The sequence below is a fragment of the Lycorma delicatula genome, chromosome 10, assembly GCF_047948215.1.
Source record: "Lycorma delicatula isolate Av1 chromosome 10, ASM4794821v1, whole genome shotgun sequence".
In the NCBI taxonomy this organism is placed as follows: domain Eukaryota; kingdom Metazoa; phylum Arthropoda; class Insecta; order Hemiptera; family Fulgoridae; genus Lycorma; species Lycorma delicatula.
The window spans coordinates 38,531,713-38,551,601 of NC_134464.1; the positions used below are offsets into that span (position 1 = coordinate 38,531,713).

At 30.1% G+C, this 19,889-nt stretch overlaps 1 protein-coding gene across 3 annotated transcripts; it reads left to right on the plus strand.

Moving 5' to 3' along the window:
* Positions 1 to 2,247: 2,247 nt before the first annotated feature.
* Positions 2,248 to 19,622, plus strand: LOC142331381 (uncharacterized). Of its 3 annotated transcripts, none has more exons than XM_075377262.1 (5): positions 2,248 to 2,263; positions 3,125 to 3,242; positions 11,654 to 11,750; positions 12,215 to 12,312; positions 18,686 to 19,142. In XM_075377262.1, exons 2-5 carry the CDS (start codon positions 3,185 to 3,187, stop codon positions 18,853 to 18,855), a joined length of 423 nt encoding a protein of 140 aa, XP_075233377.1. In that variant the 5' UTR covers positions 2,248 to 2,263; positions 3,125 to 3,184; the 3' UTR covers positions 18,856 to 19,142. The 3 variants fall into 3 exon arrangements, 2 of the variants coding, with proteins under 2 accessions (XP_075233377.1, XP_075233376.1); XR_012757970.1 differs by lacking the exons at positions 2,248 to 2,263; positions 3,125 to 3,242 and adding exons at positions 4,052 to 4,421; positions 19,606 to 19,622 and having other exon boundaries at positions 18,686 to 19,078; XM_075377261.1 differs by lacking the exons at positions 2,248 to 2,263; positions 3,125 to 3,242 and adding an exon at positions 4,052 to 4,421.
* The last annotated feature ends 267 nt before the right edge of the window (positions 19,623 to 19,889 follow it).

Here is a 19,889-nt window from a genome sequence, read left to right on the forward strand (position 1 = left end):
TCTTTTTTTCAGTCACTCTGCAGTTAATTTTAATGTGGATAAAATTAAACAGAAATTCCAGAATAATTAAATAAAATTAAACTAGAAAATCAAAAAAAATTATATGATTCTAAATTATAATTTTTAATTAATATTAAATAATCAGATGTTACACCAAATCTATTATGTAATAATGCCTATTAAATTACATATACACATTTTTAAAAGTACATAAAATTTTACTTCACTAATAACTTGTTTTTTTTTTCATACATATATTTTTTTATTGTTATTATTGAATTATTAGTTATTGTAAATTTTCTTTTACAATCACGGGTTAGTAGTGTAACATTTTTTAATTGCAAAAAAACGCCTAATGAAATTTACTTATAAAATAAATAAAAAACAATTCATAAATTTTAGATTGTTATTGTAGTACCTTAGTAACGTATATTTTACTTAAACATTCAGTGGGTTTGTGTGTAGGAGGCCCTATCACAAAAAATATAAAAAAATACTCATAGTAGAGAAATTTTTAAGCTTTATTGAATCTAAATATTTATAATAAAAAAAAAAAACAGAAAATTTATTGTGGAAGAAGACGGTTTTGATTGATTCTAAAAATTATTTGCATTAATTAATTAAATGGTTCAAATCCGGCCCGGGGACCAAAAATAACGTACAATTCCAGCCGTAGAGTAATTCGTTGGTTGTGTATACATTAAGTAAAGCCGGATAACCAATTATTAATAATCATTTCCTTTATTTACTTTTGATTTGCATTAAATTAATTAAACAATATATTAAATTTACACTGCTTATTAGATGAACAGATATTCTTGATAAATTTAAATCTATCATCTTTTATTGGTATTAACAACTGCTTTTTATGTTTTAACTTCATCTATTTTTTTTAGATCTAAATAATTTTGCGTAGATTTCTTTCTATAATCAACTTTATGTATATTATTCCCACTTTCAAAATTAGACTCTTCCATTCCTTTACAGTTACATAAATAACACCTCTACAAAAGGAAAACAGTAAAACTATACGTCGATTACAATATTTTAAGCACTATATAGTTTTTATAAAATTTTTCTATGCTTCTAAAGAAGAAAGAAACTGGTCAATTACCTCTTATGATAGACAATTTATCTAATCCTGCTTGTCTTTTGTAAAACAAACATTGGTAGTAATAGATCAGGTAGAGAAATTTATGTCACATGAACACAGTATTTAAAGAAAATTATAATTTAGAAAAGGAAAGGTAAAAAAAATTAAGAAGAATTCTAGTTATTAGAAAAATATCAGAAGCCTAGTATGAGACAAGAAAGTAGTACAAAACCGCAAAGAAGTGTTTTTGAAACGTATTTGGATTTGTATAGAAATAATGTGTGGAATTTTTTCAAGTGTACTGTGTTATTCATTGTAGATATTAATCTAGCTTACTCACGTAGAAAATTAAAATGGGTCTAAAACGAATCCAATACCTATTGTATGCTATTTTTACTTATGATTGTACTTTTACAGACTTTTGATTATGATTTTAGGACTGTTTAGTTAATACATAAAGATTAATTCATTTACCTATATCGATACAAAATAAAAAAAGAAAACACCACAAAAATAATTTAAAAATACAATTTTTTTAAGATTAAATATTACTATAAACGAAGTACATGTAAAATGCCCTTCAGTCAAATCATATAAAAGAATATACATTGATAAAAGGAAGGACAATTAACGTAACATTACTTTTTAGAAAAATGTTGTTAATCAAAAACTGGGAATTTGTCAGTTTTTATTAATACCGCCTATCTGATAAATATCAATTTTTTTTTCTTCTAGATAAGACAAACCAGAGAAATATTGTTCTTATATAAACTGAGTTCTTTACAAAATAAACATAACATTTATTTGTTGTAATCCATATAAATAAAAATGTAAATGTTCCTAATTTCAAAATCTTAAATCTCCTAAAGTTCTTCATCGATTGCTTTAAAATTTTGACACAACATTGCATTCAAATACGCGCGTGTTTTTGTATACCTACTATTTATATACCTACAATGTCACACAATGTGACAGGTAGAAACTTTTTTTTTTTGAAACAGCACTATCTGTTGGACGTAAAAGTAACATACGCTATACTAAATATTTTACGATTCCATTTCAATTTTTGCGATATGTGTGTCCGCTATAGACTAAAAAACCACTGGACTGATTTACGCGCGGAGTAAAAGGGAAACAGGGAAAAATCGGAAAAGGGAAAAATCTAAAAAGGTAAGAAGGGAAAACGGAGAAATGGAAAGGGGTAAGAGGGGAAAGTGAAACGGGGAATGAAAGAAGAAAGGGGAAAGGAAATGTGGTAAAATGAAAATGAGAAAAGGGGAAAAGGAAAAGGTAAATTTTGTGAAGTTCCGAATGTTCATTGTATTAATGTTTTATCAAACTTTCAATTGTGTTTATTTAATATGTAATATTAATACATATATATATATATATATACTACTCAAATCTAGCAATACCGAAGCATTGCCGGGCCTGCTAGTTATTAACAAAAAGTTATTCTTTCTGCTTTTTATAATACACATTTATCTGCATCCCTAAATTTAGTACTACATAATTTCACTGATTTTTATTTTTTGATTTATTTCTATTTTTTCTACGTTAAATTTTAAACCCTCACAGTTTTCCCCATAAATCTTACCGTAGTTTCCAACTGGTCACAATCCATATTTAGGAATTCTGCTTAGATATGCTACGTATACATTTAAATGTAGAGTTATGTGAAAATCAGAACCTAACATAACACTTTACAAAATAAAACGTTCCAAAGAGGAGTTAATTGGTCAAAATAATAGGAGAGATTATATTTTCTAAAACATTTTTAGACAAAAAAATATTCTGAGAACTAAAAATTATCTCTAAGTACAGGAATAATTAGTCTGGATTAAAAATTAAGTTCAGGTATATTTGGAGAAACCTTCTTTTCCCCTATTAATTATTTTCTCTGGTATTTATTTAAAATTATTTGTGGTATATTAATGTATTTATTTAAAAATATTTATTGATTATTATTGTATTTATTTCAAACTATTTATCGTATATTAATATATTTCTTTAAAAATATTTTTCCCGAAGTTTATGGAACTTCGACGGTAAGAGTCCGCAAAACTAGACGGACGTCGAAGTCAACGAACTATGTTTACAGTTCTAAACATGACCGAACCTAAAAGTGAAATGAAAAAAGAGGAAAAAAGTAAGCATGAAAATACTATATTTTAGTTCAGTTACATTTGTAATAAAGAATACCAGTTTTTTTCCACTGAGCTTTTTACCATTTTGAGAAATTAGAAAGAACAATTTTTTAATACTATTAGTTCCTAATTTTTATTAAAAAAAATATTTTAAATAAAGAGGACACTGGTGGTGTTATTACTTTAATACCTACAAAGATTAAAACACATTAATTCTGAGTTAGCAGTGTACTTAGCCAGTTTTTCATTTTAATTATTATAAGTATTAAATTATTATTATTATAAGTATTAAATTTTTAGTCGGATGAAAGGTTAGAATCATCACAAATGGTTGTTATGGTTGTTATCTTGGAATGCTGATAAATCCTATGTTAAAACACATTAAATATAAATTTACTTTTAAATATAAATTTGAAATTATGTTACTGCTATTCTTAAGTTACTAGGATTAAATTAACATTGCTATCTCAGGAATAATCAATTCTTATAGAACCAACTGCATAAAGTAATTTGGGTTGGCAGTCTGCTGTGGGGTAGTGAAATCTGGGAAATGAAAATTTTATTGATAACATAATATGAAGTTAATATATTTATAAAATGTACAGTAACTTAACGACAAATTTTTATTTTTTACTTAATAATTTGCTAACTAATTTTTGTTGTTAGTTTCAAAACAGTATAGCTAAACTCAAAGTTCTATAAAATAAATAATAAAATATTGCAACAATAAAACAAAAATTAATATAAATATCTATGTTCTAATAAGTCTTCGTCACTAAAGAGAACTGAAGATTAAAACACCTAGTTCTCTGAATAAAGTACCAAAAATAAAGTTAAATGTTGGCAAACATCCAATCCCAGTACTCACTAGTGAGTGAAATTTTAAACAGTGAAAAGTTATTTAAAAAAGAAAAATATTGTTGTGATATGTTGTTTCTTTTTTTTGTCATTCATTTTTAATATGACACATATTATTTTTTGTAGTTAAATTAGGGTACTGAAAGAATAAGTTTTAATAGTAAAATATTAACATTAGTCAGTAATGCCTAATATTATCTTATTGCATCTACAACATAATACGAAAATAGCTGTGTAATCCAAAAGAATAATGTTAACAAGAATAATTTGGTTTGTTGTTTTATACTCTTGTTTACATATTATCAGTACAGAAAATATAAAAAGTAAGTAACTTTATAATTACTATCTAGTGTGATACAACAGTTAGTTTTATGATATATATATATATATATATATATATATATATATATATATATATCATAAGATATAATATATATATATATATATATATCATAAGATATAATATATATATATATATATAGAGTTAAAGATACAATTTAACAAATTTGGTTACATCTCAAAGTAAATTCATACTTATGTTTTAAAGAGAATAAATTTTTATTGCTTCTTTTCGATTTAAAAAAAAATCCAGTAATAAATCTGCTTCAATATTTATGATCAATATTATTCATATGATAAAGCAGTTTTAACAATGACAGGTGCATGAAAATGAGATTTACCTTTTTGTAAAATGTATAACATAAATCAAAATTAGGAGTCATATCTCTAACATTTTATCTCTCATAACATATAAACAATAAAGTACATAGTTTATGAATCAACAACTTCATTGTATTATATGTGATTCTAGTATACCTAAATCGATATTAAAGACCACAAAATTTTCATAGATATTGATAGGTAAGTAACTTAGAATGAAAATGAACTAAAGGTTTGTAACTGTGTAAAATTTTACTAAATTAACACTAATTATTACATTCATTTATTTAAATTTTTGTACATTTTTACTACTATGTAAAGGTGGATCATGGCTTATTTATTCCTTTATTATTTCCATGTAGACAATGTTAAAAAAGTAAGGAAGTAATTTATTATTGTAAAATTAGATGATAGAAACAAATTCAAATGTATTCAGCTGTAAAAATACTATTCATACCTTACAGAAAGTTTGAAAATTCTATTTACCATATTGTGTCTCCACCTTGAATCCAAATTTTAGTTTTTTAAAGAAATTATTGCAAAAATATTCAGCTGATCTATGTGATGGAGTAGTAGCATCTTGTTGGCCTTTCATCCAGAGGTCCCAGGTTCAAATCACTGTCAGGCATGGCATTTTCTATATACTACAAAATTTTCAAGTACAACTTTCTTTGTAAGCTTCTGTGGTAAATTAATTCATCAGAAAAAAAATAAAAATAAAAAAAGGAAATGTGTCCTGTTAGTTTTTTTTGCATTTCATTTTCAGATTGGATCAATAATGTACTTGTAACAAATTCAGTTTAAAGTGTCACAAATATTGTTAAAACCACTCAAAATTGTTTTCAGTAATCGGTTTCAAGGATTTTTCAACAATATTATAAAGTTAATAAATAACACACTGCTCTGGATAACCAGTTTATTTATTTGAAAAAAAAAACATATTTGGTTAATTTTAAGATTTACTTAAATGTTTTTATCTCTAAATTATGCAATAAAATAAATTTTGGATGTTCATCTTTCTATAACAAATGTTCATTGAATAAAAATTCTGAAATAAAATATTCATTGAAATTAAAAAAAAAATAAGAATTTTTAATTATGTTGTGTTACAATACCAAATTTTGATAATATTGTTAAATTCTATTTGAAGAAAAAGCCCAGTAAAAAACTTCTATGATACATTCTCTTTCATTTCATTTCTTCAGCTAATTATGCATTTTTGGTTGCTGATTACTTAAAAATGGAAGTAGTTAAGGTACTAAAAAACAGGTTTTACCATTAATTTTATTGTTAAATTTTATATGAAAATGATAAAAAATATGCCTACCCTTCAATTAAAAAATTAAAATTGGGTTTAAGGTGCAGATAGAATTAACAGTCACTCTGTAAATTAGTAATATTTTTTTGCTGTTTTAATTTGTATCTATTTTTGTGGTCAAGTCACAGTTGAATTTTTTAATTTTAATCTGTTTCCACTTTTTTTTAACAATCTGTATAAATTCAAACCTGGCTTCAAAGAAATAAAATGACCTAATAAATAAAATAATAATATTTCTGCCCTGAGGTAGATAATCCCCACGTCCGGAACACAACATCTATGTTCCACGTCCAGGGCGGCAACAGCTGTACCTTTGTACATCACATATAGCTGGCTAACGGGGTTCCGAGTAAATTCCTCGGTTATGCCTTGTTAAGTTTGACCTGGTTCTAACTTCAGGTCACTAAACGGACTGGATTTTTGGCCACCTGCAGGAAATGGAATAACAAACGATTTTGGAAATGGATTCATACCATTCTTAGAGCTGGCGATGTGGCGGCCAGGGTCAATGTTATTGCAGGTGTAACGGAGACCCTTCCGTTGTCCACATGCCCCCTGCGATGGCAAGCATGTAGCAATGGTGCCCATGTATGTCGGTGCATGGGAGCTCTGAAAGCTTCGGTGAGTAGGAGCCTGGAGTCAGTGCAGAGACTGCGCATCCGCTCTCTGCCAGGACATATGCCGGTTCCACCGGAGTACCGGATAGGACCTCCAAGGTTAGTAGCCCTGGAGTGGGGGTGTACCCCGGCGGCTAGCCTTGCTACAGAAGGGATCCACTGTTCATGAATATTGAACATTCAAACGTGGCAGAGGGTGCACGTAAACACCCTCGTTTAGAAACCTCCGATTCGCCGCAAGCGAAGAGGAAAAAAGTAAAGAATCTGATAGGATAAAGAAAGATGCTGATAGGATCAGTAAAGAATTAAAGAAAAGTCTATTTGGCTATAGCGCACCAAAGCCAAGATTCTTAATTATTACAAGGGAGAATGGAAACTTTCAAAAAGTTAGTCCATTCCTTATCGCAAGAGAAGTTACAAATTGTGCTGGTGGTCCTGTCAAGGATTCGTAAAACTTTTAATGGATTGCATGTCGAAACCATCAACGACATGCAAAGCCAGAAAGTTTTGGCGTTGAAGAAGATCGGTGAATTTGCGGTTTCTGTCCAACCGCATAGCACACTGAACTCATCCAGAGGAGTTGTTGTTTGTCGCGATCTTCTTAATTGTACAGAAGAAGAAATTGTACAAGAAATGTCGAGTCAGGGAGTAACTCAATGTCGCAGACTTACTATGAGAAGAAATGGTGAGATTCTTCCTTCGGCCTCGCATGTTTTGACATTTAATAGGCCGAATCTTCCTGAAAAGGTACGAGCTGGCATCCATTGGCTTGATGTACGAGCTTTCATCCCGCAGCCGATGAGATGTTTTAAGTGTCAACGATTCGGACACACAGCAGCAAGATGTGAAGCGCAGGAAATATGTATATGTGGAGAGAAAACACATGAGGGTTACCCATGTAAAGACCCTCCAACCTGCGTTAACTGTAAAGGGCATCACAATTGTCGTTCAAGAAACTGCCCTACATATAAATTAGAAACAGCAATTCAGGAAGTTAAAACGCTTCAGAAGGTAAGCTTTCCTGAAGCAAAGAAGATTGTTAATAAGCGCACACCACGACCATCGACTTCTTATGCAGAAGCAGCGGCTGCCCCTTCCACATCTAAAATTAATGTGGAGCAGTTGCTTAACACGATGGCACCAAGTCTTGCGACGATGATTGAAAGAATCATTGATTCAAAGATTGAGTCGACTCATCAGAGAAAACAAAGTAAAGATGAGAAGGCTCATCCCCGGACTGACACCGTTGACATGAGAGACACACCAGCGCCGTTTAAAAAACCAGCTAAATCTGCGATTGTAAAGTCACCAACTTGTGTAAGAATTAAAAATCTTGATTTATCTGACAAAGAGAAACAGATCGCTCCGTCGTGTAGTCACAAATCCAAAGAAATTGTGACAAGAAAACCTGAATCTGCGGAAACAGAGGTGCAAGTTATTATAGAAAAAGCACCAGGCGCAGATGAAATAAAACCTGTACCAATAGAGCCTCCCAAAGCGCAAAGACCAGCTTCGGTGAGAGCATCTATTTCAGCCGGACCCAGTACTGCAGTAGAGATAGAGTCCGGCTCATCCGCCGCGGAGACATCATCGCACATTAATTTAGATTCTTTAGCAAAGATGCTAACAGTGCCGGCGAAAGTCTCATCAACTGACGTCAGCCGAAGAACGTCACTGGCATCCGAAATAGAGGAAGACGATGCCATGTCTGAGGCCTCAGATACGCTGTCATCAGAGGTTGAGGCCGTCAGAAGAATGGAGAAACGTAAAAAAGGATGGCCGAAAGGAAAGCCTAGAAAGTAATTTTATTGGATCAGAAGTTATAAGAAAAGTAAAATTTTGATCATTTTTTTGACACATGAAAATGTGAAATTTTGAACCCTTTTTTTTATTTTTTTTTGAAGTGGGATGGGGCTAATGACCAAAGTAGTCGATGCCCCTAAAAACCTCAAAAAAAAAAAAAAAAAAAAAAAAAAAATATAATAATATTTCTGAAATTATTCCTCAAAGTAATCATCTGGTAAATACAGATGCTGAGAAATAACAAAAAATTTTGAAGAAAGCTTTGAAATTTTTTCACATTTCTAAGAAAGTTATGTTCTGCCTTTGGCAGTATTGATATATCATAAAAATTTTGTTTAATATAGGTGTTTTTGTTTTTTTAAATAAATGCGTATTTGCTTGTTAAAATTTCTTGAGTAAATATTTACTTTGTTGAGGGTTGCATGGGTGACATATGTCATCCAACTGTTGTAGTTTTACTTTGTATTTATTGTAGGCAAACTATATCCCTTCGTCAAGTAAATTTGTGTCAACTGCATTCATATCAAAATATTTATTATTGTGTTTTTATTAATAATTGCCATTACTGCTAAATAGAGTCATATACAAGCTCTGTCTCCGTGACTACATTTCCTTGGTTAATGTTTATATTTTATTATAATTACTCTCGGTTTATCACACATGTTATTTTATTACTCATACTTTATCTTATCTGCATGTGTTGATATGGCTAAATTTGTACTCCTGTTATGCAAGTCACATAATATATGTACTACAATGATATATTTTCTCTTACTGCATTTTTCAAAACATCATTGTTGCTCTCGTATTCAAATGAAATGTATTACTGTTTGTGAGTGACTAAATACTAAAAGAAGGATTACTTTCTTCACTGTACTGTTTTTGTGTTCTAGTTTACTGATGGAAAAACAGTGTAATTGTTTTTTTCATGTGGATTATAAAATTTTACAAAACAGATGAACAAATAGGACAATGAGTGGAAGAATTATAATCAGAAGACAGAATTTCTACTGATGAAGATAATAATTAGGGTAGTGTTGAAGATAATGAAACAATGTAGAAGACTCGCAACATAACTCTGAGTCACAACAAGAACTGGAAGTCCTCAACAAAGTAATGAAGAGATGGATGAAGATGCTGATGCAGAAATAAAAGATGATGAAGGTATACAGTTGATGGAGAAATTTTTAGAGCCATTTATGAAGTAAAAAATAAAAAGGAAATGGTGTCAAGAATCAATGCTTTCGACGACTTGATTTAGGAATCAAAATATAATTTCTCCTGTACAATTACCTGATTTGCAACAATATGTAAAACCCTTGAAATGAATCCACTGCAATGTTTTGAATGTATTTTTGATGATGAAATAGTAGATATTATAACTTTTTGTACTAACATTTACATTGAAATTATTAAAGAGAAATTTTCAAAATCTAAAGCATACAAAGGTTCAGATTCTAATAAGATGCTTACATTTTAATTATATAAAAACACGAAATGAGCATATAAAAATAAATGATAGCTCCAATACATGTGTTTTTTAAGAAAATTGTCAGAAATTCACAAAAGTATATGAACTGAGTGTGTACATTGATGAACATTTCGCACAAAATGGGACGTTGATGTGAAATGGGATTTCAAGGGAAATATCCATTCCACCAGTATATGCCTTCAAAACCAGCAAGGTATGACATCAAAATCTTTTAGTTTCTTAGTTGATACTTGTTATATTTATACACAAAATATGGAAATATATGCTGGAAAACAACCAGAAGGGCTACACAAATTGAGCAGTAAGTGTGATATTGTTCTTTAAATTGCAGAACCAACTCTGAACACTTGTAGGCACATAACAGCGGATAACTGGTTAACCTAAATTCCTACCACTGTGGAGCTTTTGTCAAAAAAAAAGAAATTCATTTTGTAACAAATAAATAAGAACAAAAAATATATTCCAAAAGAGTTCAAAACTAGAAAAGATAGAAATGCAAACAGTTCTTTGTTTGGTTTTAGAAAGTTTGGTTTATTGTCATATGTGCCAAAACCAAATAAAGTAGTCCTAGTCTTGTCTCTTCATACCGACAAAAAAATTGATGAAAGCAGAGAACAGCAGCAGAAGCCATAAGTAAATAAAAAATATTTTAAATATTTAAATAAAATTATTTAAATATAATAATAATATTTTAATTTAAATATTTGTTGGTCTTTTTTTTCACATTCTATAACAATAAAAAATGTTAGTTGATATTTTAGACATAATATGCAGTCACTATGCTCTATCAAGAAATGTAAAAAGATGGCTATTGAAAATATTCTTCAATCTGCTAAATGTTGGTGCAATAAATACAATTACTCTTTATAAGCTGAATAATGAGTTTCCAGGTATGCAGAGAAGCTATTTGAATTAGCTAGCAACTGCTCTGATCAAGTTGCATATTGCTTAGTGAGTTCAATAAAAAATGTTGTCAAAAGAGGTAAAAACACAAGGAAGGATTTATCAAGGATTCCCTGAACATTAAGGACCAGCAGAGCACTCCAGAGAAGGGGCAAGAGGCCACTGTCACATGTGTGAAAAAGCACATGTTAGATCAAGGCAGAAAGTGTGCAGTGTATGTTTCAAGTTCATTTGCTTTGAACATTTCAACATTGTATGCATTTCTTCAATGCAATAAGAAACCTGACAAAGTTCCATGCTGAAGAAGTGGACATATAATGTTACTTTTAAAAAATGTAATAGTTTTGTTTGTTTTGATTGTATTACTGCTTGTTTTAAGGTTTCTAATTTTTATTAAGGAAATATAAATTTGATGTTTTGTTTTGAGAGAATGAAAATAAAGTAATGGTCTAATTTATCGATAAATTTCTAAAACCCTTATCAATGAATTTTTTGAAAAACCTTTTTAACTGGAAACAAATAAATGAAAAAGAAATAAATAACCAGTAATTCAGTATAAAGTTTATGTAATAAAATGATTATTAATAAAAAATATAGGTGGGTGACATATGTTGCCCATATGACTACTCCCATTAGTATTTTGCACGCGTCTACTGGAGTGCTAAGGACAATCTATGACTATTTCAATCTCATATACATCCATTTTCAGTTTAGGTTTGTATTAAATTAAAAATAATTAATAAAATTATATAATTAATATAGGTGTCTCACGTTATCAGACGGCTTGTTCAAATGATGATGAATGCCATGATTTCCGATTAATATGCCATAAAATTGAGAAGATATGCATTTGTACAAGGTACTGTTTATTTATTTATATTTTTATGAATTTTATTTCTCATGAATTTTCATTTTAAACATGACAAACTAAATATATTATTTCTTTAATGCAACTTTGTTAAGCTTACAAGCAAAGCACAGACACACACATACACACACACAGAGAGAGAGAGAGAGAGAGAGAATGTTATTACAACACACAATTTTTTTTCTAAAACTGATAAAAAAAACATGAAATAATTTTGTTTATTTTTCACTGAAAAGCATTTATTACTGAGGTATAAGTATTGTTTCTGTACTAACTTACCGAACAAACAGATATTAGCTAAGAATAAAATTATTTACCATGAGTTGTGAACAGAATAATACTCCATTCTTAAAATATGTTTTCTTTTAGTGTATGTTGCAGATAGTATAGTACATACTGTATGTTAAAAAATAAGTACATATTAGTTTAAAATATGAATAAATGGTTATTTACAGCTTTTATACATGGAACAATGTAACTACAGAGTGTATGTTAAAAAGTGATGACCTAAAAAAGTGGCTCATTGATCAATCAGTCAGAGGTGATAAAAAAGGCAAGTTAAAATTTATATTTTGTACATGTATCTGAATATACAACCAGAAAAGTTTTTGGATTTTCTCTTTTGTGTGCATTTATCCTTTCAAGCTCAAAAAAAATCTAATCATTTTGAAAAAAGAATACTGCTAATAAATAAAATTACTCCTAAAAAAAGCAAAACACTCCTAATTAATTTTAACAGATACTGTACTGGTAAGAGGTATCATTATCATTTTCTTTTTTTACTTGGAGCAGGGGAAACATTTTATAGGCACAATCTGGTCTTGAATAGTGTGCATCTCACCCTTGCGGGCTTATCCACTAAAACCTCTCCTCCACTCACCATGAAATGCTGGGCCCATTATTATCACATTAATTATTATTATTAATGGGCTTACATTATTATCACAGTACCCCAAGTGTCTTGTGTCTTCTACCATTTTTGTTCAGATGATCTACATCAGCTTCAGGAAACTGACATGTTACAATCATTTGGTCTGTACTATAGTCGCAGTGATATTTTCTGAGGTAAGCAAGCTGAATTCTCTCCAGCATGCTTCCCTATGTAGCAGGAACCAATTGCACATGAATACAAATGTGTTCTGCAGTATCCTCTTCCCTGCAATAATCACATTCCACTGAGGGTTTTAGCGTCTGCATATCATTATCAGTTAGGTAAATGATATGTTACTTAAGTTCAAATCCTTACCAGTTGTTGACCTTGAAGCTGGAAATTCATTTCCAGCCTCTATAGTCTTAACCCCTTAGGAGTTGTTCATCAAAATAATTTTTGTATATTTAAAATAAATGAGGAAAAATCCCCTTTTACGAGTAAGTTGAGGGGAATATTCTTGGCAGGTTTAAAGTTCAAGGTTATAAGAAGTGGTGAAGATCACCAACTCTTATAATCTCTATTTAATGACTTCCCTAGTGTATATCACATTTATATAGTTTTAGTTACAAATGAATCAGTAAGGGCTTTCTCATTATGTATTAAATAAGATATTGATGTAATTTTTGACGATAATTAATATTATTCATTTCCATAAAAGCTTGAGAAAAAACTAAAAAAAAAAGCAACAGGCAGTTAGTAATGTAATAACAAATATATTATTTTTTTATCAAGATAAGTTGTCATTTAACCCAGTTAGCTTCATTATTGAGATTCTAAACCATTAAAATACCAAATGTTTGGCAGTCATACCATTTATTTTAGGTAACCATCATGTTGTCTAGTTTTATTTCTACATGTGACTATTTCAATTTTGTGTTAATAAATAATATTAAGATTAAGATGTTGTGTTAATATCAAAATTATTCATACGGTAGTCTAAATCTAAAGTTGCTTCTTTGATCAAGACTTTTGTCACTCATTTTCCTTATGGACTTACAAGATTGAGGGACTTGAAATTCTCACTTCTAGGAAACTCTTGGCTGAAGCAGTTATTGATGTTGGGAATAACTTTATATTAAAATTGTGTAACAACACAAAACCCAAATATCTGTATACAGTATAACTTGTGTAATGAGAATATACCATCGGGCAAATAAAATACAACCACATTTTTATTCCCTAAAATAATTATACTATAGCTGTACTAATTATAGTAAATATTTTTTAATCATATGTTTAAAAAGAATAAAAATAGTCCTTTTATTTAAGAAAAATAATTTTTTTAACAAGAGATAAGTATTAAAGAATAAAAAACAACTGCTAAAAAACCATTTCCGACAAACATTGCTCTTTTTGTTCTGGTTCGGTTCCATCGTGACTTTGTACTAAACAAGCAAATACTCCTATGAATGTTCAAAATCGATAGAACGGTTGCGAAGATGTAACAAAATTTCTGAATAACCGTGATTTGTTAGATCCAGAGTGAACCTGCTGAATGCAAAGTTAGCTTACAACCTACTAACAGAACCCAATTTGAATTTTGAAAATCGAGCAGTAGTTTGCAGACATTATAAGATTAGCACATTGCACTTCCCATAATAGCACGTCAGAGGCATCCCATTAGTTGATGATGATGATGATTGGTCTAGCCTCGTACGAGGTGCTCGCAACACCTCATCACTCTGGCCTCACACGCAGTCCCGCTCGGAAAGCCCAGTATTATTAAACAGAGATCTTTATTAAACGGACATTTTTTGTATTTATTTTATATAACGGAAATTTAGTTCTAGTATTTTTGTAATTCACTGAATTTAGTCGAATAATCAGTTCAAACCCAGCTAAGATAGTGCTAGAGGCTCACAGTTCATTAAAGTTTGTGTTCAACTGGCAATTTAGTATGTATTTTTATACATAGATCTCCTCCGCAGCTAGGCCCTCCGGGCGGCAGAGTCTTGTAATGTTATTATTAGGTGTCAAAAATTGATTACATCTTGTGTAAAATGTTTTTTTTTTCTTTCGAATGATGAAAATTGGTTAAGTAAAAGCGAAAAAAAATCAGCAAATTTTCCCAATTAAATTGGGTTTAGATCGGTTTAGGCATCTTTTAAAGATTGCACTCTCAACATTTTCATCATGGTCTGTAATATCCAAATTCACTCAGTACGAGAGCTGTAAGCCTAAATATAAATTAAATTTATTTATATATTTTATTCAATTTACGAAACAAATTATCACAATACGAAACTAACCTTCCTTGACACAATAATAAAAGAGAAGTTTGCTTCAAAATCAATAAGTCACTAAGGAGGATACATAGGTGAAAATTCGTCTAATATTTACCTTTATTATTTACCTTTTTATTTGACTCACGTGTTTTGCCTATATGTATGATTATATATATGTAACTACGAGCCTCCCCCCCCCCCAAAAAATCATATATACAATTCTAAATGGATAATCGATAGCATTTAGCAGTAAGTTGTATTACGATCTGCTACGATATTGAATGAATGAATTACGGTAGTAAAATTTATTAATTTATTTTATAATTATTACAAGGCTGACTAACAATAGAGCATTAGACAAATTCATTTGATAAGAGTAACAAAACAACTGAGAATGTATAGACTAAAAGAAGGAGTGAAAATTTGTAAAGAGTAAGAAAAAAGTGAATCATTATTTTTACAAATAAAAAAGGAGGAAATGAAGCCAAGCCTTAACATAAATAATCAATTTTAAGAAGAAAAACAATCACATAAATAAAAAATATATTTTTAATATATATATATATACACACACACACACACACGAGGTGTGTGAGAAAAGTAATGAGATTGGTAACACTGTGAGCGATCTGGCAACGCAGCTAGACCGGTTTGTTCATCCCTTCCACATGCTCAGTACAAGTTTCAACTCCGTTCAGCCAACACATTATTTTTTACAGTGCCATCGTGAAGTTGTGTTATGAAAATGGAGCACCGGAATTTAGAGCAACATTGTGCAATCAAGTTTTCTATTAAACTTGTGGAATCCGCGAGTGTGACCTTTGAAAAGTTGAAACAGGCCTACGGGGAACATTGCTTATCAAGAGTACAAGTTTTCCGCTGGCACAAATCATTTTTGGAAGGCTGAGAACACGCTGAAGATCAATCTCGCTCAGGGAGACCTTCAACTTTAAAATCTGACGAGAGAACCCTAACAGGCTCAGTAGAGCCTATGAGGGTTTTTGTGAGATCAGACCATCGTTTAACAATAAGGATGATGAGTGAACAGTTAAATTTAAACACTTTCACCGTACATCAAATTTTGACAGACAATTTGGACATGCGAAAGGTTTGTGTGAAATTGGTGCCGAAAAAACTCACAACGGAACAGAAGGACAATCGAAGAAACGTGTGCGTTTAACTTCTAGAGAGGATTGACAATGACCAAGAATTCTTCAATCGTGTGATCACAGGTGATGAATCCTGGATATTTGAGTACGATCCTGAAACAAAGCGGCAAAGTAAAGAGTGGCACACTCCGTCATCTCCTCGACCGAAAAAATGTTGAATGAGCAAATCAAAGATCAAAACCATGCGATTTGCTTTTTTGACAGTAGGGGTGGTATCGTGCATAAAGAATTTGTTCCTCCAAGACAAATTGTCAACCAAGTGTTTTACAAAGGTGTCCTTGAAAGGCTCAGGAAAAGAGTGATTCGCGTGAGACATTCCAGACAAATGGATGCTTCATCATGACAATGCCCCGTGTCACACAGCATTTTCCATTAGGGAATTTTTGACCTCAAAACGCATTCCTACGGTTCCTGAACCCGTATCAGGATTCACCTGATTTGAGTCCTTGTGACTTTTTCCTTTTCCCGAAATTTAAACATGTCTTAAAAGGATGTTATTTTGGAACTCTGAAGAACATTTAAAAGACTGTGATCGACCAGTTAAAAGCCCAACCAGTTGAAGCCTTCCAGTGCTGCTACCAGGAGTGGGAACAATGACTCCACCGGTGTATAGCTGTCCAAGGGAATTACTTTGAAGGGGATAATATTGTTGTTTGAAAAAAATAAAACCTTTGGTAAGTAAAAAGTCAGTCTCATTACTTTTCTCACATACCTTGTATATGCGATATATTGTTATATAATAATAATATAACAAGTTCATACCTGATCACCATGACACATGTATTACGGAATCCAGATTTTCCATTAGTGATTGGTACATTCCAGTGCTAAGCTAAAGGGGACGCGCACACACACAGACACACATAGAAATGCTGTTCAGTAGGTAGGATTTATATAGACTATGACACTCCTGGTAACATAATGATTCCATCATGGGATCAAACATCTAAATTGGTTCAGCCATTGAGCTGCTACAGTGGAACAAACATATGTACACCCTAAATACATTACACTCTTTTCTAGGTAGTCATGTAAAAAAATAAATTCCAATCCGAAAACATGATTTATTCTTTTTATTGTAGAAATGTTTTCTTTTTTGCATTAAAATAACAGAAACACAATGAGATAAAACTGATTGGCAATTCTTAAATTAATGTTTTTATTTAATTTGTTGCACTTAGTTTTTAATGTAATAAGAACATGATTTATTTCACCATTTTTAATCTTCTCTACAGAGTGAAGACAGTAACATAATCACAAAAATATTTTGTTGCTTTATACTATTGATTCTCAAATTTTTTGCCCACCACCCACATTGAGAATCAAACATTTTCTAACGCCCACCAAACCTTTTAAACTTACCATCTGTTAAAAATAATAATTGCAATTGCTGTTTCTGAGATGCGCCCTTAAAAACAGCAATTGCAATTATTGTTTTTAAATGTGGCATATCCTATTTCTAAATTGAAACTTACTTTTTAAATGAGGGCAGTTAAAAATTCATGTTTGGAAGTATTTTTATTAAAATTGCTTTCAAAAAAATTATAATTATATCTACATAGTAATATAACGACAATATTGATATCATATTCAATATAACAATACAATATTAAAACTAATAGTATTAATATTAAATTAATATTAAAACAAAGCTTTCAACTGAAAAATTACATTTACATTAATGTGAAGGATGAGTCTGATGTGCTTTTTCCTCAACTTTCTGTGGGCCTTCTACTGCCCTACCTGAAGGCCTCTATCACCCACTTCAAGAACAAATGCTTTAGACTAATTGTTTCAAGTCGTTCTTGTGGTCATGTTGCTTCTGAAATACTAGTGGAAGCAGGTAGTCAAGAGTAGGTTTCTCTGAGATTAATAGTAGTCATTATAGATTAAGAAAAAATCTTAGATTATCTACTGTAATTATGCTTATACAAACTTGTTTCTGTAATGAGCAGTATAAGGATGTTACTTGAGTAATTGAATGTTATCTACATTTTGGTAGGCTTGCCACATTATTTCCATTAATATATTCAATTCAGTTAAGATGGTTATGGGAATCTACTCACTTTTTATTTTCCCCAAGTAAACCTGACAGCATAAATGTTTCTTCTTCATTTCACTTCTGAAGAGAGGCTAAAAATTGCAGTGCTCTTTCAGAAAATGTTGCCATTTTCAGAAGTGATTAGCACCAGCACATCATAGGTTGCCTACAATTTAATAATGGTTCCAAATATATATATAAACAAGATACGATAAAAAATATTCAACCTTGGCTGATAAAAATAAAAAATACTAAATCTACTTAGTTCAGTACTTATCCCTTTTAAAGTAGGCACCTTCTGATGTAATATACTTATCCCAGCGATGTTTTCATTGTTGGAAGCATTTTTCAAAGCAATTTTTAGTCACAAAATGGCTATGCCATTTTTTGGTAACATTTTTCACATCAGATTGCCTACAACTATTCTGTTTACAATAAACATGATTTCAAAAATAAGAAAACTTATAATATTGTATCAGTGTAAGTTAATAAATATTTCTTTAAAAATTAATATACACAAATAATTGAAATGATTAACAATATTTTATTTTACTTTACAGGTGATGAGAATAATGTAAATAAATCAAATTTCCCTCAAGCCTATGCAGGAATCATAGCTGTTGTATCATTATGCATAATATCAATGGTACTTTGCTTTTTAGCGTTCTGTGAATTTAAAAAGAAAGAAGAAAACGATGAGTCAAAAATGCCAACAACTTCTCGAACATAAAAAAAATTAAGATGTATTTAAAAAAGTTTTTATCTGTTTCAAGTTGGCACAAAATTGTTCATTATGATATTCTATTGTCTAAAGTTATAGGACAATTCTATGCTATTTATATTTTTATAATGGATTTGAATCCTGGTCAAGATTGGCATTTTTCATATGCTTAAGTTAACTGTAACTGGGATCTTAAGTGAAGTTGCTAAAATGCATAAATTAATAATGAAATGTAAGGTTATATTTTATTTTAAATGTTTGTAACAATTTTAGAATAAATACTAAATTTCAACATATGCTTTCTTTCTTTGATTATTGAATCGGCTGGATTTTGTTTATCTGTCAATTTTTTAAAAGGTTATAAATTGAATAAAATACTTTATTTTCATGAAAGTGATAGGTATATTAGGCATAGTCTAATTATTTTATTCTATTTGCAAATATCATTTTTTTTTAAATCGCAATTTGTGCAGTATTTCAATTTTATCTTTTACCTAGGAAACTAAAATCTAAACGTAAATTATTTTATAATTATCAACATGGAAAAAATCCTGAATTTAAAACATGAGCTGTTTTTAAATATTTAAATAGTTTTTAACTAATTTTAAAGAAAGGGGCATGTTCTTATTTGACTTTTACATATTTTTTTTTGTAATATGTTCAAATATTACCCTTCACCAAGTGGTTTGATTTAAATAGATGAGACTTTTTATTTTTTACGGTAAATTCCTGAACTACTCTCATTGTATTTGTTTTCAGATAATAATTTTTAAGTAAAAAATTACGTTGTCTGCATAGATGATATGAAGAAACAAGGGTAAAAATACATATTTCTGGATTTCTAACATTGTATTTGTCATTTTTCTTCACAGAATTCCTTTCCTTATTTTTATCAAGATAGAGCTTTTTTCTTTTCAGTTTCTTATGAATAACCTTATTCCATAGGTTATTGTTTTTTGTAAGCCTATATTTTTTTAATATAAAAATATAATTAAGTATGTTAAGTAAAATAAATATGTTAAAATATTATTAAATTTCTTAAG

What these genes read in the sequence shown, in the direction of transcription:
- LOC142331381 (XM_075377261.1), top strand. Translation starts at nt 4,349, where the DNA reads ATGTTAACAAGAATAATTTGGTTTGTTGTTTTATACTCTTGTTTACAT. An exon ending in CAGTACAGAAAATATAAAAA is followed by an intron (nt 4,422 to 11,653) that starts GTAAGTAACTTT and finishes TAATTAATATAG; the next exon opens with GTGTCTCACGTTATCAGACG. An exon ending in AGTCAGAGGTGATAAAAAAG is followed by an intron (nt 12,313 to 18,685) that starts GCAAGTTAAAAT and finishes TTTACTTTACAG; the next exon opens with GTGATGAGAATAATGTAAAT.